This window comes from Phodopus roborovskii, unplaced genomic scaffold (genome assembly GCF_943737965.1).
Source record: "Phodopus roborovskii unplaced genomic scaffold, PHOROB, whole genome shotgun sequence".
Taxonomy (NCBI): domain Eukaryota; kingdom Metazoa; phylum Chordata; class Mammalia; order Rodentia; family Cricetidae; genus Phodopus; species Phodopus roborovskii.
Genome location: NW_026126416.1, coordinates 13141025 through 13167026, shown reverse-complemented (window position 1 = coordinate 13167026; position 26002 = coordinate 13141025). Strand labels below are relative to the sequence as shown.

Sequence of the window (26002 nt, the reverse complement as noted above, 5' to 3'; positions counted from 1 at the left end):
AGAAGCAACTGGCTTCATAGCAATGATAACACACTTTTCACCCTTAAGTCCCTGAAAACTAGAAGAAGCATTCCTTCCCCCTAGAAATGGGAGGGTAGAACTATCATGGCCACCACCTTGCAGAAGATATATTCCATCAAATGCTGAAGATTGCATATAAAGCAGTTGCATTGAGTTCAAATAACTTTATGAAATTAGAGAGATTTCACATTTTTATTGTTTTCTTGAGCCATAACAGAGGCTGCAAACAGAGAGGGACCTTGAACAAAGAAAGCAGGATTTCAAGGGCCTAGAAACAGCTTGTATAAAATACAAATGATAGTCTGTCTGTACGTGAGTTGGGACAAACACTGGTATAGCATTGTAGCCCACTAACAGTAAATGGCAAATGCTGTCATTAATAAATCTAATACATATGGTTTTCCTTACATTGATAAAAAAATTGAACAAACAAAAAAGTAGTTCTTTGGGTTTGGGAGTTGGGAAATGGCATTTCTGGTATCCCTTTTGCATTTGAAAGATAAACTCATGCAAAACTGTGACATCTTTCTGTACAATGCTAATTTCCAATTCTGCAGTACCCACCAAAGTGCTTCTGGGTGAAATGAGTTTGTGCCTTCTGAGAGGTAGGTGGGGTTGTGGACAGATTTGGAGTCTTGCAACAAACCCAGCTTGTATCTGTTCCTGCTAGAGCACACACCCATTGTGAAAGTGCCTAATGAAATTGCCATAAATATTTTATCATTTTCACTCCACCCACACTTCAATCATACTGTTGAATTTGTATAAGTTTCACTCATGAATAATGTATCTTCCCAGGACCAAAATTTGCACACATTCTTTCTTTTGGGAGTCGTGTCAATGCAAAGTTCCAAGTGTTCTGCTCTGAGTTCCTAAATGAAGGTGTTCATCAAGATCATGGAGAGGGAGGCCACTTGTAGAATTGTTCACACACAGATGCAGTAAAGATGTCAGATAAATAGGCATTGAACTGTTCTGAGCTGACCTATACATTAAACAGGCTCAGAAAAACTCAGATTCATTTTGATGGAGAAGTGATTTTCTTATATACAAATAACCCCTCTTTAAGGAAATGTGAATAGTGCTCCTGTTAATACTTTGAAGATGTATGTAGAAAGTCGCAGTCCATTTTGTGACTCAAAACAACAAAATAATTCTCTAAAACAAAGGAAATATATTCTAACAGAAGCCACATGTAAATGAAGGAAACATCACTTTTACAAATCGTGGTTCCTTAATTGTCTCTTGAAAAACAAGATGAAGGAATCACATTGTTTTCTTATTTTTTTAATTTCTTTTTGTTTTAGAGAAGTCTGTGGAAAGAATTTCATAGGTTCAGTAATAGTACAATGCTGTTGGAGTCTTATTTCTTGTAATCATCTATAGTGTAGATGTTAGGAAATGTCTTACTGGCTTTGGATGGCTCTTTGAAGAAACAGTTCCTTGGTTTTGTACAACTTCATGTTGAATGATCAGAACCAACACAACTGGATCCCATTACTTTCCCAGGCTAGGACAATCCATTCTACCTCATTGTCTTCTCTTATCCACTGTATCACCCCTGATTAGACAGATAACAATGGGATGAAGTTTTATTTAATCATCAACAGATTCACTAATTATCAATTAAGCAACTGTTCTCATAGAGTTCTTGGCTTTATGGAAAATACAGACACAGATCTGTCATGTATCCTGCAGTGGAAGCATGGCAGAACCACAGCAAGATAGAAGATACAGAAGCATAATGCCCCAGAAACAATTTAAAAGCATATGATGTTGTATCTAGTTGCCTTAACTGGCAGACAGTGCTTGGAATCACTGGGAAGCTTGTCATACTATTTGAAGAAATAGTCTTTGAAGCCAGTCTTTGAAGAAATGTTAAAAAATCATAGTAGCGATAATGAGATTGATGACTACGTTATATGCCATCCTAGAGCCCTCATTCAGTAGCTGATGGAAGCAGAAGCAGACAACCACAGCTAAACCCTGAGTCGAAGTCATAGAATTTAAGTTGCAGAGAGGGAGAAGCGATGAACAAAGGGATTAAGATCAGGAAGGAGAAACCCACAGACAAACTGACCTGAACAAGGGGGAGCTCATGGACCCCAGACTGGTAGTAGGGAAACCAGCATAAGATTCCCTGAATATGGATCTCAGTTAGGAGGCCTAGAAACTCTATGGTACCTCTGACAATGGAACCAGGATGTATCCCTAGTACAGGAATGAACATTGGGAGCCGATTCCCCATGGAGGAATACTTCCTTAGCCTAGAGACAAGGGGGGGGGGCGCCTAAGCCCTACTCCAAATGACTCAACAGACTTTGGTGATCCCTCATGGAAGTCCTCACCCTCCGTGAGGAGTATATGGGAGAGGATTTGGGAGGATGGGAGGGAGATCAATATGTAAAATCAGGATAATAGTAAATAAATAAAAAGTCATAGTAGTAATCATCAAATGTAAATGTTATCAGAAACCAAAAGAAACGTAGTTGGAAACCAGTTCCCATGATATTATCATTTCTCGAATCTTCAGGGAAGCTACATTTTCTTTGGGTCTCATGTAATGAGAGGAGTATTTACAGACAAGAAGTGCTTATGGACAGAATACTACAAATTGAAGGGCATTTCTAGAACTAGAAAAAAATTATCTGTATGATGAGCATGTATGGAATACTTGCTTCATAAACTTGGCACTCCTAGGCATGGTGTCACAACTTGCAACCCCAGCATTTAGAAAGAGAGACACAAGGATTACTACCACTCTATAACCAGCATAGGCAAGAGAAGGTTCTAAACCAGTCATGAATAGTGGTTCCCAAATCTCAGCATCCAGTGAAATGTCATTGTTAATAATTCCTTTTGCATTAAAAAACAAAACAAAACAAAATTAACAGGTAAACAATTGCAAAGGAATCTTTCTTGTCTGGGCTTCTGGTGTTTACTGAGAATGGATGCACATTCACAACCTTCAGGGTAAGCCAACATGGCTCATGTACACCCTTCAAACATGTCAGTTCTAGCCCAGTCTCTGTTCAGAATTGCCCTTACAATGGAAACCTACACTCATTCATTTTTGCCTACCATATGTGATTAATAATGCCTGTTTTCTCCCTGAATCCTAACACAGTGCTGTTTTCACATGGCTCTGAAAAGGCAAAGTTGCTGTCATCTCTTAAAGCAAACAAAGGCCTTATTATCATCTTCCTTGAAAAAGTGATATTGTCTATCTGGGCCTCTCCTCCCCCCACTCCTTCTTTGGAAGCAATAGAAATACCATATCTTTGACTCACTTCCTTCTAGGATTTTGTGAAGCGTTCAGCTTCCCACACTCCCTCCACAACTCATCTCTATTGAATATAATACTATTATAATCTGGATGCCCACCGTACCCTGTAAAATGTCAAAGATCTCAAGTGGATGACTCTAGGGTTTCCCTCCTCTGTATACATCACAATATGTATTTATTTTTATGGCTATGTATAAGACCTCAGCTTGAAACAGGACACAGTCACACTAGAAAAGTCAACTTTCGTTGTTTATGAACAAGGACAGTCTTAAATAGATATTTCATAAGGGGTGGAAACTAACACAAAATTAAAGATGAACTTTGTCCCTTACTTTTCTTTTTAATATAGAAGACATTTGGATATGAAGCAACTGAATAGTATCTTATAACCCAAGCTTAAAACCTCATAGCTTTGACATCAGGGAAGTGTGAAACATGTGTCCAGCATATAATGTCTCAAACATAACAATGTTAATGAAATCTCATTTAAAAATGCAACTGCCCCTCCAGTTGAACTTGCTACATTCTTATTAGCTTCCTCAGTGAAGTCTGTGCCAATTCATCAGCTGAAGGGTGCAAACACTGGTTATCAGTTAATTAGAAAATTGATTAATCTTAGACATAGGCAGTTATAACACAAAGAGGGTGAGCAAGGAAATCAAAAGTGAGTTTTTGTTTTGTTTTGGTTTGGTTTGGATTTTGTTTGTTTGTTTGTTTTGAGACAGGGTTTCTCTGTGTTGCTTTGGAGCCTGTCCTGGAACTCACTCTGTAGACCAGCCTGGCCTCAAACTCACAGAGAGTCACCTGTCTCTGTCTCTGCAGGGCTGGGATTAATGGAGTGCACCACCAAAAACCCAGCCAAAAGTTATTTTTAAGAGAAAAATAACAGGCAAAGGATACAAGATAATAAGTTATTTGACTGTTAGTATATTGTAAATTCATTCAAGAAGCTGGATGACTACAGTCTCCATGCATATAGAAATTCATCATGCAACTAAAGAAATGTACAAGAATAATCCAAATTCGGAAACCTGATTCAAGGTAAAAGCTAATACTGTCACTGAAGACTGCAGTACCTTTGAAAAGAGCATTTTGTCGACAATTGATTGTTTCTTGAAATATAACAATAAAAAAAGAAGCTTTGAAACATGTATATGAAAACATTGACCTATATTGGAAGAAAAAAATACAGTATTTATTTTGTAATGCGATCAGGTGGTAATTCAATTTCCTGTTAACTGAACTTAAAGTATTCTCTTTCAGGTCATAGATTGCTGTCACTTATCATATAAATTGGTCAATAAGATTTACAAATAGTACCTTTAGGGCTTGGTTTTCTGGTCTTATCTCAAGAAAAGGAAATCAATTTAATTCCATATACTGGTCTTCTTAAAATTCATGCGATTTGAATATGATTGACAGGGCATGGCCTCATTATGCAGACTGTTAGATGGACCGATTATATTTATGAATACAAGAGTGGAGTGAGTGAAAGCAACATGTAATTGATTCTATACTTGGTCTGGCTGTTCATTAACAGTATAAATGTAGCACAGTCACTCCTCAAATGGAAAATGACGAGAGCAACCTATATGCGTTCTCACTTTTGTTTTAAAATTCATTATGCTAATATCTTTCACTGAATGTTTCAGCCGTATTTGTTTTGGCACACATAAGTCTGATTGAATCTGTGTAAATAGCTCTACTGCATTCAGCATTTATTAGATATTCCACTCACACATTTTTTTTCAATTTATACTTTTGGAAGTGATGAGAGTCTCATCTGCCTACTCCCTTAAAGGCAACCTTCTACTGTACCCTCCTTTTCTATGTAGTTCAGACTAATTTCCCAGGATAAATAGGGATGGGGGAGCACAGAGCTTAAAAACAAGAGCTGATTTATCAACTGATTGATTTCAGAAACAGATGAAGAGAAAAGGTTCCATTTGTCTTGCCACACTTGAGTCTGATGAGACACAAAAGGGCCTGCCCCCTCATTTTCCACACCTTTTCAAGGGGCTCCATTGGAAATGTTGATTAAATGCACAAATTACATTTCTGTTCTCTTGGCTTTCCTGAGTGAAATGAGAGCCGGGCCCAGAGGCTCTTTTCCTTACTGGAATGTGGAGGTAGACACTCTAGGGAGGTGGGATCATACCTCCACACCTGACCTTTCCTGTGTCCACGAAGTCATGCCAGATTCTAGTCCAAAAGAACCAACAAAACTGGGCTGAGCCAGCCATTTGAATCTAGGTGCCACAGTCCCACCACTATCTCCAAACTTGATATTGTTTACAATGAATAAATATATTCATTTCAGATTCCTGTCTTGTCTGGCTCTGACTTTTATTCAATCATCAATTGACTCATTAAGTGAATAGGCCAGAGAACTCTATACTGGTGATAGAATTAATCATATCAGTCAGTCTTTTTTATGGATTCTTATTTGTCTTCTACCACACATGTGTATCAAAAACTCACCTCACAAAGCTGGGTGTGGGAAACTGTGGACTGTGGCTTTTGACACAAAGGCTTTGATATTCTTCTCATCAAAATAAAGGCACTGTATAATTCAGTTTGAAACAAAGTATGCCCCCCTCCAGCCAGTGGCAGTTGCAACTAAAAGAACATAGGGTGAGTGGTGTGGTATGTATACCAAGGAAGTTGCAACCCAACAGGATAGTATTTAGTGTTGTGTAACTTCCAAGACTGTGTTATAAAAGGCAGCTTTTGGTTGTTGTTGTTTTATTTTGCTTTGAGATAATATATATATATATATATATATATATATATATATATTTCTTTTTTATTTATTTTTTATTTTACATATTGATCTCAGTTCCCTCTCCCTCACTCCCTGCCCCCTGACACCCCTCCAATTCTAACCCCCTCCCATTCCACAGAGAGGGTGATGCCTTCCAGGAGGGATCACAAAATCTGTCAAATCATTTGAAGTAGGGACTGGGCCCTTCCTCCTGCCTCTAGGTTAAGAGAGTATCCCTCCATGGGGAATGTGCTCAAAAAGTTCTTTCATGCACCGGGGTTTTTCTTTGTCCTTGAATTATATATATTGCCCCTTGCCCTTTCTCCTCCTCCTTCTTTCTGGGTGCCCTAAGGTAAACACTGTCCTCCACCACATACTCTGACACACATGTGAAATGATGTTCTTCTTCTGCTTTGGAACAAGACAGTAGTGAGTACTCCATTGACCAAAGCCTCTGAGACCATCAGACATGATAAATTTTTCCTCTTAAAAGACGGAAGCCATTTTTCTCAGGTATTTGTCACAGCACAAAAAAAGATGTGACTGATACAGCTCCCATTTAGTTTTCAAGACTGAAACCCAAAAAAGGAAAGAGTCTTGCTCAAGTTCACACAGCTCATAGTGGCTTGAGTCATCTAAGTGGTAGTGAGCTCTCAGGATTTACAGTGTAATATTCTGTCTACATTCTTATCTGCATGCTGAAGGTCCCTTAGATGCTGTGGCTGACTCTATGAACAATAACATGCTTCATTTTATGATTTTTGCCAGTTATGAAGCATTGGATTTAGAAATTCTAATTTTATTGTCTGTCCCAAGGGATCCACAGTCCAGGCTTAAGGTGAAGCATTGCCTATTTATTTTTGCATCCGTAAGTATCTGTACCTTGTAAAGATTCTATTCGGTTTTGAAAATATAAATTAATATAAAGGACATTATAGGAGCTATTTGTTTCAAATTTTTAGTTCCTATATAATCAATCAAAAGATGTTAAATGGTAGCTAGCCTATGGTATTTGGGATATTTAAAAAATCCTTGTGATAAAACATTTGGGCCTCCTAACCATGTTCAATTAATTTCGTTGTTGTTTTGGTTTTGTTTTTTTTTTTTTTTTGTTTGTTTGTTTTAATGTCCACATATCATTCTGTGTTAAATATGACTTCATTATTATGTTAAATACTAATGATTCTATACAATACTGAAGAAATGACATCAGATAAAGAGCTGATTTGTTTTACAAACAAGGAAGCCAAGTCAGGGATTCATAAAATTATTGCTTACTTGATCATTCAGAGGTGGAATTGAAATTAGAAGCTATCCCCCTGACTGGAACTCGATGTGGAGTAGTTACTAATAAGTAAAATGAAAAATTAAGATGATAAAAAGAATTTCCCTTGAAGCCTCATATCGATTCATCCCCAGCTTTGTGAATCTGAGAGGCCATTGTGTTGATCAGTAATAACACTTGATCTTAGATGCTGTAAATTTAATATAGAACATAAAATACAGGGATCAATAATTTGATATTGGGGAAGCTCCTTTGTTCTCTGACTTTTAATATAAATGGAAAGCTGCAGAAACATACGGAATTATTTTTTTCAAAAATGCCACTTAAGTTATGTAGACATTGATGGCTAAAAGAAAGCACAGGAAGGACTTTTATTCTGTAACCAGTACCAGTTCTCATAGGTGCCTCCTCACCGTGGCTCTACCCACTACTGTTTCTAAGACCCTTTCTTTCCTTGCATCAAGTAGACACATCTCTCATAGCCTCACATAAGAAGTACTTCCTCATCTCTGTTTACAAAACAGGGAGAACATGACCATGTCCTGTTGTTCCATTATATAAAGTGTGGTGGAGAAACCAAACCTCCACTTGTACAGTAACAGTAAGAGTGCCAAAGTGGCCCTACTACCTTCCCCAAAGTTTAGTGTGTGTTCCTTGGTCTTCTATGAGGTACCATGTATAACACAAGTTTCAACAGTCAAATGGAAATGGATAATGCCATCCTGTAACTCTCTCCTTGTGGAAAGCCACAAGTCATCAGGAAGACCTAGATGCCTAGAAGTGACCTACATCAATAGCTGGTATATCTTAATTTTATCCCATTGTGTCTTAATCTTAACTCATACATGACTGCACCCTCTGGGATACTACTTTTCAGGACTCAGTGTTGTTAGTCTCAAAGTTCCCCACATTTGTACTCATTAAATGATTTGGAACATCATGGCTCAATTCGAGTAAGTAAACACAAGCGATCAAATACAGCAGATCCTGCTCCCCCTGGAGTCTAGCATCCATTTAAAAATAATGGCTAACACAACAGTCCTCAGAAAGTTTATTGCATAGGATACAAACCTCCTATTTCCTGAATATATGTCGTTTATGTTGTTTTATTGCAAAATAATGATGTCATTATATGCTTTGCTTCATTGTATACAATCTAATTTTATTTTACTCTCCACTTCTATGTTATGGCAGTTCCCACTACAATGAGAACCAGGCCCACCTGTGAAATAACACTGGCATGAGCTCAGTGGTGTAGATTTCTTGCCTACTTTGATCAAACAACATCATCTTTAATATTGTCTGGCAAGAGTTTAAATATTGCTTTAGAATTAATCCTTGAAATCATGCTTAAAGGGCCTTTCTTGAATGTCGTATAATGGTCTCAATATTTAGCAGCAACCAGCAAAGATTTTTCTTCCTGCATAGTAGTTAGTGGGTCTCAATTCAAATTTTATATACAATTTTACTGTGCCATATTCCCATTTTTACAGATCACCCTTATTCTTGTCCTTGTTAAAACTAAGTGGTACTGATTAGACAAAGTATATAATTTCATTTTGATAGTCTACTAATAAAGAAAAAAAATTATTTCTTTATTTCTTTGATCAAACTCAATTAGCTCTTGTAACTTATATCGGTGAACTGTCATAATTATTCAATTAACATAAAACTAGAAAGCAAAAGGTACAAAGTATCTCAAGTAATTTGGGTCAAAACTTCATTTCTTCTAATCTTTTTTTTAATCTTGTAATGAAGATAATCTTATTCTGTAACACTTCTGAATTTAAAAACTTACAAATGTGGAACTGGGAGCTGTAAATCAAGTGGCAGGGTGTGTGTCTAATATGCACATGGCTGTGTGATCAATCCCAGCACTTCTCAAAAAAGTTTATGTCTGTATAAAATGAGAAAAATTAGCAGGGTGCTTAAGGTTTACAAGCAAAAGTAAAATCTGTGAAATTTTGTGGTTTTAAATCCACATGGAGGCTGTAAAGAACAGATTACTCTGAGAGTTTTAATGTTTAAAATTAGCTATGAACCATCAGTCAGCATGTGTACATACTATTTTTCCTAGTACTACTCATGCTTGTAGAGACTGAATATCTTAAAACTGTTAGTAGTAGTTGGAAGTTTTTCATTTTTAGAAATGTGATTGTGATTAAAATTTCTCTTGGTATTGTTGTGAAGATCCTCTTTATATCATATAATGTCTTATTTGCAAGGAGAATTGTATCTGGCATAGGCTCTTCCTTCCCCTTTCAATTCAGAGGCTCTTTTTGGGGAGCAACTATTTCTTTGTTTATGCCCTCCCAAGGATTTGTCTTCTGCCAGGGTGCCAATTGTGTACATCTTATATGATGATCTGTCACATTGGGCCTGATCAATACCTGTGGAGCAATTCAATGGTAGTGAAATTCTTTTCTCTGATGTCACCTTCCTGGGAAAGTGGCCTACTTTCAGAGGCTGTAGTCCCTGGAATCTTTTATAATGAAGCATTTATGTCATCAGTATTTCTTAGCTTCCTTGTCTCCAAACTCGAACACTAATATCTACATTTTTTTTTAAAAGCACCAGTTATGTGACAAGTAAACAGTGTGTCATTTATACTGTTATCATTTCTTTTACATTTGCAGATGTCATCCATACTGTAGGGCCAATAGCCAGAGGCCACATTAATGGTTCCCACAAAGAAGACCTTGCAAATTGCTACCAATCATCCTTGAAGCTGGTGAAAGAAAATAACCTCCGATCAGTTGTAAGTACTTTAGAGTCCTTTGCTTTGCATTCCTTCTCAGCCTTTGTGCAAAGAAAATAGCCCGTGCTGAGTTTATCATAATATTGTACATTTCTTTTACCTTGACAATGTGTGCACATGGTTAGCACTGTTCAACCTATGCCTGTGTGAGCATGCATGCATGTCTACATATGCATCTTCATAATCTTCATATTCAATTCACTTTCAGACACTTACTCCGTAAGCTTATGGGAACACTGTTATTCTTTCCTACTCATTTTACTCCCCATAACTTAATAGCCTTCAGCTAAAAATGTTACACCCTTATAAATTTTATCTGCTAAACAACAGCATTGGTATAGCAGGGGTACGTTTACTGCCAGCAGTGAGATCTGTACCCACCACCTTGGTCTATACTTCCATCAAGCAGCTTGTTGCTGGCTTGGAGATGTGGTCACAACCACTGCCACTGCCAGGTGCTTGTGCACACCATTGAATTGTTAGCAGGGCCTCTTAAAAGAGTCCTGCGTTTTTTTGCCACTTATGCCAAGTCAGGAAACCTCCCTTTAAAGAAGTTGAACAAGTCTCTGCTTATTTATAGCAAAACAGAGCAAAACCAAGAAAAATAATGCTACCAAGAAGCTTTGCTTGTCTCTGTTCTTTTGTTTTTAAAATAATTTTTTAAGCTTTTGTTAGTTTTAAGTGGAAATTCTTAGTACCCATGATGTAGGCGCCATTTTGTTATGAGCACTTTCCCACCAGCCTGGTCTCAGAGCTTCATCAGCCTCAAATGGCATGCAGAGACACTTTATTAATTATGAAACTGTTGACCGGTTACCAGTGTTTCTTACTGACTAGCTCTGTCTTAAATATTAACCCATAACCACTAATAAATGTATTTCTACATGGTCTTATCTTACCGAGAATGCCAGACTCTAGGGTCTTCTCTTCCAGAAATCACATCGAGACCTTACTATGTTTCCCAGAATCCTCTACATCTCCTACTTCCACCTGTCTTGCATTCCTATTGGCCAACAGGGCTTTATTCATTAGCCAATAAGAGAAACATATTTACAGTGTGACATCTCCCATCAAATTGGTATCTATCAGTGTGTTGTAGAAGCCATAGGCCAACACAATGATGTCTTCCTCTTATTTTTTGACAGAAGGTTTCTCACTCTCCCAGATTAGATTGGCTGACCACAGAGACCCTGGGATCCTCCTCCCAATACTAGGATTATTGTCTGTCCACATTTATTTTCTGTTACTATGATGAAATATCCTAAACAGAAGTTCCTTGGTGGAGAAAGGTTTTTTGACCTACAAATACAACAATAAGGGAAGTCAAGGCAGCAACTCAAGCATTAACCATAGAGAACTGCTGCTTTTTTGTTGACTTACAGGTTTATGTTTAGCTAGCTTTCTTATAGAGCCACAGCAAAGGGAATGGCACTGTGTACAGTACCTTCCTATTTCAAATAGCAATAAAAACAGTCTCCCACAGATTTGCTTATGGGCCAACCTGATCTGAAAATGCCTCAAGAGAGACTCCCTACTTAGGTGACTGTAGACTGTGTCAAGTGTACAGTTAAAGTTAACTAGGACAAAGAACCACATGGATACTCAGCTTTTTACAAATATGGTTGTGAGTGGCCTCAACTCAGGTCTTCATTGTTTCAGAACCAATACTCGACCCTCTGAGCTGTTTCAGTAACCCCAAGAAACTAGTCTCAAAAAAAGAAAGCTGAAATTCAAAGAATGGAGAAATATGTGAAACTGATAGTTAATTTGAACTATATATGAAAAGCAAAGCAAATATATACTTAAGAATAATAAAAAAGTTAGTATGAATAGTTCATTTTACAAGAAAGGGACTGCAGTGCTTATAAAATGGATATTCATATGAAATTACATCTTGGAATATATTTTCATAACTGGAAAGAATGTGCTAGTAAATTTGTCACTACTCTTAATGATAATGTTTTTAAAAGGAAAAACAACAACAAGAAGAGGACCCCCATTTCAGCTGCTCAGAAGTAGCATTTATCATTTTAACAGAGGAAATAAATAATTGTTAGGTATAATTATCTTAAGCCAATACATGTAACAAAAGCACTAAGTATTGTATATTCAGATAGCTAGCTTTTATCAAGTCTTTAGAAGGGTTCAAACAATGCTCTGGTCTGGTAATTTTTAGTTTGGAACTACGTCTACCTTCATAGTTTTGAAATTGACTTTGAAATGTTAACAGCATGTTTCTTGAATAAAATTAGCAGGCACTGCTGAACTGAATTTATGTAAATATTGGTAAACAAAAATAAAAATAGAAGATATCTATTGAATCTGAAGTGAAATGCTCAGCTAAATTAATGGCTGTGTTTAAAACTTGTTAACTGGAGGTGATGTAAAGTATTTGTTTTTATATTTTTGTCCTCTATTCTTTAATGTAATCTTCCTTTTTCTCTCCTCTACTTCCTTGCTGCCTCTTTCCCTTTCTCTTTCCCTTTTCTTTCTGAAAGAAAAATAGGGTTGTTTACTTTATATGGAGAGTCACATTCTTGACCACTTACACCCAAGTTATCAAATTGGGATTGTTTTCAGGGAAAGGAAGGTCATAGGCAGGCAAATGTGGCAGGTTGTATGTTTTATAGTTCTGTACATTATAGATTTATCACAATATATGGATCAATGTTGTTGTTGAAAGTATCATAGTTGTTAATATGGAAATTAAATTCATCTTGAGCATATTTATTTATGAAAATGTAAATTTTTTATAATACCTGTACTAAGGAAGTCATTGATTAACCCCTGTAACAGCTTCACCCTGTAACAGGGTGAGGTAACAGTTGAAATTCTATGGTTCCTTAAATCTTGAAACATATGCTACAAATACAATAGCACCTGTTTTTTACTGTATTCTCTTGAGATCTGCAGGTATTTGGTCTCTCAGTAGTTTGGTGTCAAATGACTGTTTACTTTGGCAGGATAAATTAGATGGCGATATAATTACTGAGCAGCTGACATTGGAAAAGGGAGATAACTGCAAGAAAAATTGAAGGGATCTCTCTTACAGACTTCTGAGCATAGTAAAGACAAGTTTAGCTTGCCTCATAGTTGTTTGAAATAGAGACAATCTAAAGAAAACAGAAGGTGATATCATAGTACCCGGTAAGCATTTAGAAGTCAGGGAGTGATTTAGATTATTGGATAACTGTAGATGAAATGTTCATTATAAAAACATACATTTTTTTAGCTCAGAAAAATTATTATTCATTCCTTTCCTCTATTTATTCTTTCAAAGTGCTTTTACTAACTGTATACCCAATCTGTGCTTATACAGCCAAAGTGAGAAACATAATGAATCTATGATCAATCTGAAACTGTATTTTCTGTCTGTGAGTGTTTATCTACTGTAGCCTCATAAATAACATGGAATAATTAAACTTAGGAGTATACTGATTAATTTACTAATATTTTTGTTTGTTTTTAAGACATGGTTTCTTTGTATATCCTTGGCTGTCCTGGATCTCATTGTGTAAGAACAGGCTGTCCTCAAACTCAGAGATTTGCCCACCTCTGCCTCCCAAGTTTAGCATTAAAGGCATGCACCACTAGAAATTTTGAATATATATATATATATATATATATATATATATAGAGAGAGAGAGAGAGAGAGAGAGAGAGAGAGAGAGAGAAAGTATTTTGACTCTACATTGCCTAAAGCATACATGTACAGATTGCTATCAACCTAAATAACCTTCGGAGGAAAAGTCTCTTAACAGTTAAGTTTCTTTAGGTATAGAATATGCTATGGTAAGCACTGAACATATTCAAGGATGTTGAGACATATGAGTATGTTTAAGAGCAAAATGAAGAGGACTAAATAAGATACTTAAGAGACAATAGTCTTTGTCCCAAACAAGTAATGACAAAGTTATGTAGTCCACAGTTAAGCAGAACAGGCTGAAGAATATTTCCTGCAGAATTCTAACTTCAGAACCCCAGTGGCTTCATTCATTCTTTGTCAGGGTAGACAGACTCAACTCCATTTTGGTGTTAACTACTTTCACAGTGTGTTGGCATCTTGGTAAACTTCAGGTGTGAGCAGAGTGAGCATTGGTGGAGAAAGAATGGAGGAAGCATTCAAATTGGACGAGGGCTGCTAAATAAAAAGACAGTTGTATCTGCTATCTCCAAATGCTAATCAATATTGACTTGCATTCCATGTTGCCTTTGTTAATTTTTTGACATCACAAGTACTTTATGGATTTTCTAAGACCTTCTTGGCTACTATTTCAATATCATCCTAAGTCTTCTGTACCTACACCATCAGGTTCATTCTCAGGAGCCTGAGGTTTGCTATGCTGAAGCATGTTAATAATAGTTTCCTGTCTCAGCATCAACTTAAAGGCAACGATTTTCCCTTGTCACTGATATTGTAGACTCACAAAACCTCTGCTTCTGATGAAATGTAGAGCACCCAGTTTACAGTTATTGAGCCACAACATGTAATAAGAAATAGATGCTCTGTTAGAGAGATGATAGTAATCAGAATGTAAGCCAGATTTCACTTACACTAAGACTATTTTCCTAAGAAGTAAAGTTAATAATTGATATATGGTTTAGTGGGTTTATGTGATTATGGGCAGACTACAAAAGAGGTGTTTACTATAATGCTGTATATTACTGTAATTTTCAGGAGTGTTATTCTAGATAATGTATTAGGTGGGGAAATTATGATATATTTTTTACTGTTAAGAGCCACCCAGTGCCAATAGAGATCTCTCAAAAGTGGATAATGTTCCCGTCATGAGTCATAGATCTTGAGAAGTAACAGCTTTTAATGAGAAAGAAGGCAACCCTCTGCCTTCAGTGCTACTTCTAGGCATGACAGTAATAAGTGATTTTGGAATTCTGCATTGGTCTCACTCTAGTGTAGGTTTTCATTTTAAGGCGTAGTCAAGTGAATCTTATTTTCTTAGACAAGTTCCCTTCTGAGAGGGTTGCTATGGCAATGAGTTCTCAGCCAGAAATTCTTAAATGTTGGTTTTTATTTCATTATCTGAGTTTCTATTGCAGGCCACATCAATCAATGCCCACCCTTCTTGAAGACTTTTCCAATCTTAAGAAGCTGGCCCTTTAATTCATTAGCTCTCCTCCCCTGCCTAAGTTGATGTCACCATTTCCTAGCCAGCTCATCATCTCAAAGAACCCACTTTGTAGAGCTGTGTGTTTGATCTTCCTCCCTACTTTCTTTTGAGGTGGCATCTCAGCTTGTTTCTCCACCGTCTCATTTATAAATGTTATAAAGAATGACACAGTCTCATCTTTCCTAGCAGGGTTTCTCATAGCAATGTGACCAATGACACTATTAGTAAATAGCAAGAACAAAACAATGTTTACATTTGAACCTTACTTTATGGTTCTCAGTAGTGTGCTGCTGTATATCATGACATTTGTGTTTTAAATTTTCTTGCTAGTTTCTAGTGTTCCCTTGGTTTATCCGAAGTGGGGAAATAAGGCTTAATGTCTTTCCCACTCATGCCCTTTACAGGATCCCTTCATCTGGTGTAGTGTAAAGAAGCAGTTTGTGATTTTACACTCATTGAGTTGCTCTGATTATTTGGAAAGAGAGTGCTTAAGCATGGGCAGGGAGTGAGGAAGAGTAAGAACATGCAATAATGGAAATGTATACATTATCCCTACAAACAGATCATGATCCACCCACAATTTTTCTACTGGTGGCCATATAAAAATGATTATTTCTATTTGTATTATTGGAAAGTAATTGGTCATTTAGTGATGGAATATAGAATAATATGAACAGTTAATATTTCTTAATCCTTACTTCATGCCAGCCTTTACATTTCAATGAGAGCTTAAAATAGTCTTGATTTAGAAGATGTTTAGAGGAACTGGGGGAGGAGTAAATGATGTGAATGTAGTACTCATATATGAATTATTTTCTTCATTTTTCAGCACATCTGTGATGTGCTGAAAGAACAATGAGGAAATTCCACCAGCATCTTACTCAAGGACAAAAATACAGGTCAATTGAAACCTAGGCTGTCTCAATCTGGTAGCTTAGGCACAGTGCTCTTTGTACTCTATTTGGCTGGTTTGTTTGGGTTCTGTGTCTTATGAGATTTATTTTGTTTTGTCAAAACCATTATGGGTCTCATTAGCGCAGCACATACAAAGTAATATGTGAGGATGGTTCTTCACAGTGCAAGCTGGAAGGTGTCACTAGCTTATGTGGGCAGGGTTAAAGGTATGACATTTGATCTGGCCATGTGCATTAGATTCTGACCCTTACTCCACATAGTGCGTTAATGTTTTTCTAATAGCTGTCCATATTAGTTTAACTGTTGCTTTGGCAAAACAAAAGCAAAAACAAAACAACAACAACAAACTGAAAGGAAACAAGTAGAGGAAGGAATGGTCAATTTTGTTTGATAGTTTGACAGTTTGGGGGTAGAGTTCATTGTGATAGAGAAATCATGACAGCAGGACACATAGGTTTACTAGTCATATTCGGTCACAGATTTGAGCCCATGGATGATACTGTACATACTTAGAATAATTCTCTTCACCTCAGTTAACCTAACCTAGAAAATTTCTGAGAGAAATGTCCACAGATTTGTATCCATTGTGTTTCTAAGGTCTACCAAAGTTGACAATCAAGACTATCACAATGTATAATTGAAAATATAAACAGCAAAATACATCAAATCACAATCCCAACTCAATACATAATGAATTACTATGGAAATTAAGGGGGGCTGCTACTTAATCATAGCTTGCTTTAATTTTCACAATTTCCAGGAAAAATATCATCTCCCTAATGTGCAGGCCACCTGTGCCAGTTGGTAGCAGTGTATTGTACCTGTTGGAGCCTGCTTTTGTAAATGTTTCCCTTGATGATTCTATGTGAGAATGCAGACACTTGACTACATTCTTGCATGTTCTATTACAGCCATATGTGACTTCCTACATGCAGAAAACACCATTTTATGATATTCTTTTATTTTAATACCTCTTTTACTTTGTGTTTGTAATTTATATTACCCATCAACAATGAATTGATCTTTTACAATTGTATGCTGTCTTAGTTTGAATTTGATCTGGAAGTCCACCATTCGTGTGTGAATACTTTTTTTTAGAGGCTTTCAGAAGAAGGATGGGCAGAGGAGGAGTGGGACAAGAGAGGGAAAGAAAGACAGATAAGAGGAGTGGGCAGCATTTTCATGCAGCTGTGCTGGACAACCACTTCTCCTGGCTTGCACTGGAGTCCAGGGCAGATATGTTGGTATGTTGACCCCTTCTGCCTCATGCACAGTAGTTTAGTATTTCAGCATAACAAATGGGATTCACACAATGTTGTTTATAACAAATAGGGGGTTGTTCCTGTAAAATAGTGAACCATCCATTTTAGTTAAACTTTGCCATGGATAGGACAAAACTATATTTAATATGCTAAACCTAAAGGCACTTTACTCAAAGATTTTTATTATTGAGCCAAGACATATAAGTTTTCTTCCTCTCCAGTTGAAACATAGTATAATACAGATGTGATAAGGGTGCAGTTGGTATACATATAACTTATATTATACATGACCTTGAAAGTATGCAGATGATATTTGTTGGCAAAGAAATGGTATCACAATACTGTATCACTTTGCTTAATTTTTTTATCTCTCCACTAAACATTGATTCATAATTCAAAGTGTAAAAAAGTTAGCCAGCCAAGTTTATGTCTTTGTAAGTCTTTCCTTAGCTAGAAGGCACAGTTTCAGGCAAGCTATATGATTAGTATATTTTCTAGTTTCCTTTATGTTGCCACTATAAACACCATGACTCAAAGCAATGTGGAAGAGGAAATGGTTTGCTTGAGTTACACTTTCAGGTTATAAACAATCATTGAGGGAAGTTGGGGTATGAGCTGAAGCAGAAGACATGAAGAAGTACTACTCACTGCTAATGCTTGGCTAGCTTTCTTATAGAGCCCATTTCTACCTGCCTAGGGATTATGCTGCCCATAGTGGGCTTTGCCTTACCACAGCAATCATCAATCAAGACAATCTCACACAATCATCACAATCATGGCAAGAGGCCAATCTAATCTTGGCAATTTCTTGGTTTCCTCTTCCTAGGTGACTGTAAATTGTGTTTAGTTGGCAATATATACAGACCAGTACAGTAGGTTTTCTTCATTTTATTATTAAAGAAATCCTTTTAGTTTGTAACTTCCCTTAATCTTTTGACTCATATTGCTTTTTATTTCATTACTTTGCACAATGCCTTACATTTCCATAAAATCCACAATGAATTACAATCATCTCTTTATGTGAGAAAAGTTTTTTTTTCCATTTGTATATTCTGTGGTATTTGTTTCTAGTCAAAGGACAAGAAAACAGTATTTAAAATGATAAAAAGCACAAAGCTTCTAAGTTTGGTTGGATTTTCATAGGAAATTGTTTTCATAGGGAATCATTAATGGCTTCTGTAACCATGTCTTCCAGACAAAATATTGGCCCAGCACACTGTCAAAGAGAGTATATTCCCATGAAATTTGTATAGACATAGTAAACAGGTTTGCTATGCAAGCTTTCATTCTGAGCGCTTTATTTTCTCCCAACATGAACAGCAGTTATTAGATCACTGTATCACAAGAAAATAGTCAATTCAAAACACAGACTGCAGAGTCCCAAGCCTGACATTACATTGAACAACTGAGCCATTCTGGCATATATCTTCAGGGTTAATAGTTTAGAGCAAAAGCAATGGCTTTAAATAGTGCATTTTCCCCTCACAAATGTTCAGATTTATTTGGGAAGGAGAGCAATTTCAATGTATGGATTTTCAGATATTTGTAAACTGTTGAACTGGGAGACCAAGGTAGCTAAAAAAATAAAACCAATAAAAATTTTAAATAAAAGTACATCTTTCATTGGCAAGAAAGTTTCTCTCTCTCTCTCTCTCTCTCTCTCTCTCTCTCTCTCTCTCTCTCTCTCTCTTTCTCAGCTTGTTTATATACAATTCAATGGAGTTACAAAGAAAATCTTATTTTCTTTGTTTTATTAATGTCTTTTTTATTAATTTACATTTTACATTCCAATCCCAGTTTCCCCTCCCTCCTCTCCTCCAGCTCCCCCCACTTCCTGCTCCCAACCTCCCATCTGCTCCTTGGAGAGGGTAAGGCCTCCTCTAGGAAGCCTACTAAGTCTGTCTCATCATCTCACTGAGGCAGGACCAAGATCCTACTACCACCCTGTGCCTAGGCTGAACAAGGTGTCTCTCCATATAGAGTGGGCTCCACTAAGTCAGTTGTGCATTTGTGTTAGCTATTGGACCCACTGCCAATGGCCTCATATATTCTTCTAGCTGCATCATTGTCACCTATATTAAGGGACTCTACTTCAGTGTTATGCAGATTCCCCATTTTTCAGACCTGAGTCAGTGATCTCTCACTTGCTCGGGTCAGCTGATTCTGTGGATTTCCCCATCATGGTCTTGAATCCTTTGTTCATATTATCACTCCTCCCTCACTTCAATTGTACTCCAGGTGCTTGACCCAATGGTTACTTGTAGATTTTGGCAACTGCTTCCATCTGTTTCTGGAAGAAGGTTCTAGCTTCTCTGGGGTTGTGGATTGTATGTTGTGTATCTTCTGCTTTATGTCTGGTATCCACTTATGAGTGAGTACATACTATATTTGTCTTTCTGGTTCTGGGTTACCTCACTCAAGGATATTTTTTTTCTAATTATGTCCATTTGCCTGCAAAATTTCAGGATGTCATTGTTTCTTACCACTGAGTAGTACTCCTTTGAGCAAATATACCACATTTTCTTTATCCATTCTTTGGTTGAGTAGCATCTAGGTTGTTTCCAACGTCTAGCTATTATGAATAATGTTGTTAAGAATATAGTTAAGCAAATGTCTTTGTGGTGTGAATGTGCCTCGTTTGGATATATGCCCCAAAGTGGTATTGCAGGGTCTTGAGGTAGGCTGATTGCTAATTTTCTGAGAAATCGCTATACTGATTTCCATAGTAGCTATACAAGTTTGCACTCCCACCAGCAATGGAGGAGTGTTCATCATACTCTACATTCTCTCTAGCTTAGGCTGCTATTGGTATTTTTTTTTTATCTTAGCAATTCTGGTCCATGTAAGATGTATTCTCAGAGTTGTTTTGATTTGCATTTCCCTGATGACTAAGGATATTGAGCATTTCCTTAAGTGTCTTTTTAGCCATTTGAGGTGTTTCTGTTGAGAATTCTCTATTCAGATCTATATCCCATTTTTTTCTTGTTTTATGTATTGATCCCAGTTCCCTGTCCCTCCCTCTATCCCTCCCTCCTATCCCATCCCCCTCTCCACTCCACAGGGAGGGTGATATGTAGTGAGATATTTACTTTGTCTCCATCTGGCACTGACCACACCCATTAGGGGGTGAAGCCATGGGCGAAAGTGACCTGTGGAAGGAGGTCCGAGGAAGAGCCAGGGGAACGCTCTCTTGCTGGCGGGACTCAGACAGGAGAGCATCTGGTGGAACTTGCTGGTGTTCATCTGTCTAGGTTGTAAGTTATTTCTCCTTGAATAAACATCTATTCTGCTTATTTGTTTATCCTGATCCTTATTTAACCGCAACAGTGATGCCCCATTTTTAAATTGGATTATTTGGTATTTTGATGTCTAGTTTCTTGAGTTCTTTGTACATTTTGAAGATCAGCACCTCATCAGATGAGGAGTTGGTGAAGATTTTTTTTCCCATTCTGTGGGCAGCCATTTTGTCTTGATGACTGTATCCTTTGCTCTACAGAAGCTTCTCATTTTCAAGAGGTCCTGCATTAATTGTTGTGCTCAGTGTCTGTGCTACTGTTGTTCTATATCAGAAGTAGTCTCCCATGCCTATGCGTTAAAGGGTATTCCCCACTTTCTTCTGTGAGTTTCAGCATGGATGGATTTATATAGAGGTGTTTGATACATTTGGAATTGAGTTTTGTGCATGGCAATAGATATGGATCTATTTGCATTCTTCTACATGTCCACATCCACTTATTTTCTATAGGGTAATTTGTTACAGATTGGTTTCAATCACAACTTAGCTTTCTTTATTTTACATCTAGAAAAACACACATAATTTTAAAACATAGCAAAGGTGAAACTCTAGCTTCTTTTAGTATCTTATGAAAGTTGGGTAGTATTATACTTATAATTATGGGTTAAGTTCATTTTATTCCATATAGACAGAATTCTTTATTGCTGTCTCTTCATTCTTGTAAGGTGATTTTTCTGGGATTTTCTTTCTCCAAATATACTATCAGGAAAACAATCCCAGGTGTTGTAGAGAGAAACTTGTGGAATAAATTAAGTAGCAGGCCTCCGTGCTCACACCCAGGCCATATCAATAACTAGCTAAGCTGTGGCTCAGGGACATTTCTGGGTCTGGGTCTGAGACTCTGCTATAGCCAAAGATTGTATTGAATTCTATGCCTCCTATTGTCATTGGGGTCCTTGAACCTGCAAGGTGTCTAAACTGCCACATAGGTCCAGGTTGGAGCGTGGAGTGAAGCTGCTTCTGGGCTCATCCATATATGAGAGGACTATGCTGCCACTTCAGGCCATGGTGACAACTGGCCCCAAGGTAATGTTCCACATCTGGGTCCATGGTCCTGCAGCAGTTGGGATCTTGGGATAACTGTCCCTGATTACTCAGCACTAGAGAGCTAGCCTGCCTCTAATAAGAGACCCCCCCCCCAGATACACACACACTTGAAAAAGCTAAGTCCCATGCCTCGACATGCCCAGGAGAGCTGGCTCCACTCCTCACTGAGAATAGTGGTTCCAGTGGCCTGGATTAACAGGCTCATTCATCACTTAGGTATTCCCACTTGGGGTGGGAATACCTCAGCACCTAGGACCTGCTGGATTATATGAAGGGACTGATCCTGTGGAACCATGGCCACAGGGTTTCCAAGGCTAAGAAAAACAGCAGGATTTCTGAGATAAGTGTCTGTGGGGTTCAATACTGATGGTACACCAAAGCCAGAGGCCTTGAACCTGACCAACAACTCATTACACAATGAATATTTGTATGTGGGGCTGTTTGGACAGAAGGGTATACTGCATGACACACAACAGCTCCCAAAGCCACTGAGATGAATGAAGAAGCAATGGAGATATGGGAAAGTTGGAGGAGTGAGTATTTTCCTTTTTTATTGTTTATTTTTATTTTTATACTTTTTTCACTTTCCTTTTATTGGGGGGAAGCTGCAGGAGGGAGGAATGGATATGGGAGACAGGATGATGAGTGGGGTTTGGGCTGCATGTTGTGTGGTTTCCAAAGAATTAATAAAAAGGAAGAGTACTGTTACTTCAAATGAGACTGCAATGTCTGTCTCCACCAGTAGGCTGATTTAGGGTGAGACTACTATTATCCTAAAGATGACATTATCCATGCCTGTGATTTGATCTAAGTCTCAGTTTGTATAGATATAAACCATTGTGTGCCACCCTTTCTATAGTTATTTTAGTTTTGCATCACTGTGAAAAAGCTAAAGGGATGAATTATATATATATATATATATATATATATATATATATATATATATATATTTGTTTGTTTACTTATTTATGTTGGCTCATGGTTTCAGAGGTATTGGTTCATGAGCTGAGCACTTGCATGTCATGGCATCCTGGAAGTGGCAGAACAAAAGGTCACAACAGAAGAACTAAGCAACATGGGTACCTGCTTCTCTGACATATCCACAGAAACTCAGTCCTGACTAGGCCCTACCTCCTGCCTTTGCTTAACTTGGAATGATGATGTCCCAACAAGGAATTAACACATTCCTAAGTTAGAATTCTTATGATTTGATTGCCTAGATCAGTACTGTCAGAGACACCCTTAGGTGTTTCTCAATCCAGTAAAGTTGACAATTAAGATTAAACTCCATAATCATTTTTATCATATAGTAAATCTTAGAAATTTTTTACCTTAATCTCACTTTTAACAGACTCTTGAATTGTCATGCATACACATCTCCCCTGAAGTGCTTGTTGAACTAAAAACAAAACTTAAAACATGTTTTATAGATACCATTTTTCTGCTGCCTGGGGGACCAGCCTCCAGCAGTACAGGGATCAAAGGGAAAATCACAGAGTTGATGTACTGTGACTTTTTTTTTTATCTGAAGGGGTTAAAAGAAAGAGATGCTCACACATTCTCTTAATGGTTTCCTTCTTTATTCTTATATATTTTTTTCAATATTATATATTCTCTTTTCTTATCTCTATCTAGAAATATCCTTTCTGTATCTCTTAATGTTTTCTTTCTAACACTATCTTTATTCTCCTTTATTCTCTTTCTTGATGCTTTCTTCTAACTCCATCTTTAATATATATATATATATATATATATACATATATATATATATATATATATAATCTTCTACAACTCATGTAACCCAGCAAAATCTTTCAGGCAATATAGGAATTATTATGTGGTTACATTCTATTTTTCAAGTGCATGATTATTATAAATACAGGTAAAACTGTGTTTTCATCTTCCTTACATGATTAAAACAAAGTCATCAAGAACCCACATACATGAAAAATATCAGACAGCTCTACTTTGAATCTTTGGCATGCTTGCCCACTCATCAATAGTTGTTTTTGTTGTTATTGTTGTTTGTTTTTGTTTTTTTCTTTAATCAAGAAATTGAGAGAAACATGGGTACAAGGATTTAATCATCATATTTGATCATCAATCAGTCCTAGCAAAGAAAGTTAAAAATAGGTTGCTTTGTATTTTTTTTACCCTAACCTAATGAGTCTATCATTCAGCTGTGTGTTGTTGTGAACTTTAGATTGTTTTCTAGGCTTTCTCATCTCAAAGTTAGTATCAAAACATCTAATCTAACCTGAAGTAATTTTAAGGCTATGTTTCAACTATGTTGCATACTGAATAAAACCTGTGAATGCAACTTTCAACATTAAGATCAAAAGAAATTGAGCAAGCCTCGCTCCTGGAACTCACTTGTTTTCAGTAATCATCAACCTGGCCCATGGTCTATGTATCTTCTTGATGGGAGATGTCATTCTGTATATGTTTCTCATACTGGTTAATGAATAAAGCACTATTGGCCAATAGGAAAGGAAGATAGGAGGGACTAGGAGACAAGGAGGAAATAGAAAGTAGGAAGGAGGAGTCAGGATGGAGAGCCTGGAGAGAACAGAACTGCCATTCCTCCGCTGTCAGTAAGACCACGTGGAAATACATAGAAATGGGTTAATAATTAAGACAGAGCTAGCCGATTAGAAACTAGCACCTGGCCAATAGCATTGTATCAAATACAGAGTCTCTGTGCATTATTTGGGGCTGGCGGTGTGCTGGCAGGACAAGACCAGGCGGCGGGCAGAAAAACCATACTCTGTTACATCTTCTTAAGTGAAACTCATAGGTTCTAGCTGTGTGACAGTTTCTTATATTTTTATAAGACAGTTTCTTATATTTTTAATCATCAAAACTCTACTTAAACCTACATTATTATTATTAATTAGATAGTACAGGTTAAGAAGAAATCACCTTAATAATAACCCACAGATAAAAAATGCCCAGTTGTTTGGGATATGTCCATGAGATAAATACACTGCATTACAGGGAGTGGTCGTTTCCTTACACCCATTCACTGCATACCAGACACCAGAGAAAGATGGTGCTGGCAAACATGAGAAGGTACAGCAGAAGCAGAAGACATTCTCAAGTCTGTGGTCTTGTGGTTTTGCCTATCTGAGATTTATCCATCAGTGATTCGTCTCCTGGTTGGCTGACATCTTGAGTTTCAATTGCCACCTGCTGCTGTGACATGGTCACTAGCACCCCCCCACCTTTATTTTTTCTTGCAGGGGAGATTTCATTATACTCAAATAATGTAACAGGCATATGCATTTTTGTATAAGATGCAATGGCAAATATCAGTAAATGACTATTAGTCAGGGATAGGCCATTGCTATTAATTTGTTTCTCCTCAAAATCCATATATAAGCTCCATGACTACCAATAATGATGTCCTTGGGAGGTAGAGTGTAGACCTTCCAATTATACACAGGTTAAGATAAAGTAGTGATCATCGTGAGTATAATGATTTGTGCCTATGTGAGAAGAGACATAAGTTTGATAATCACAACCCATAGTAAAAGAACATGAGTTCCTGAAGATTGTGTACATACATGCCATAGCATCACCTGGCACATGCTCACGCACAAATATTAATAAAATACATTTTAAAGGTATATTTTCAGTAAGTATTTATTGACTAATTGCTTTATTCCAGTCACTTTTCAAAATACATAGGTTGTTATCTTCCCTGTAAATCTTAGAATCTACTGGCAACAGTTTTTATTATTCCTAAATGATTTCATGTATTTTCAAATGCTGTGACTCCCAATATTATTACATTTTGGAGAAATTATCTTGTCATCTACTTGAATATTTGGGAAGATAAAAAATAAAAGGATGAATATAGATCCAGTAAATGCCAGTCTTATGAAATGGTAATAATGTAATTTTTAAACTTTTGTGATTTTTGCCTACTGTGGGAAGATAGGTCTTATGTGAAAATGTCAACATTAGCAAAAAAATTGAACAGGTGACATGTTCTAATGCTTAAAACTGAGCCATTTCTCCATCTGGTCCATGTTCCTTGGAAAAAAACTGAGCTGCAGCTTTTTTTTTTCATTAACAAAACAATTGCTATTGTCCTCAAGAAGGCATTCTGTACAAAGGGAAAATGACTCACTTTGTAGTCCAGAAATCCAGGACGAAACCTAACCTGACAGGATCAAGATTTAAATCATCAGAAATGGCACGTGTTCCCAGAATAAACACCTTGATGAGATGGTTT

At 37.1% G+C, this 26002-nt stretch overlaps 1 protein-coding gene across 1 annotated transcript in view; it reads left to right on the top strand.

The window, feature by feature from the left end:
- The window catches only part of Macrod2 (mono-ADP ribosylhydrolase 2), a 1848725-nt gene that overhangs the window by 1047416 nt on the left and 775307 nt on the right, over positions 1–26002 (top strand). The window contains exon 6 of the mRNA XM_051183276.1: positions 9993–10114. Coding sequence (XP_051039233.1) covers positions 9993–10114 — 122 coding nt within the window. The remainder of the gene's footprint in view (positions 1–9992; positions 10115–26002) is intronic.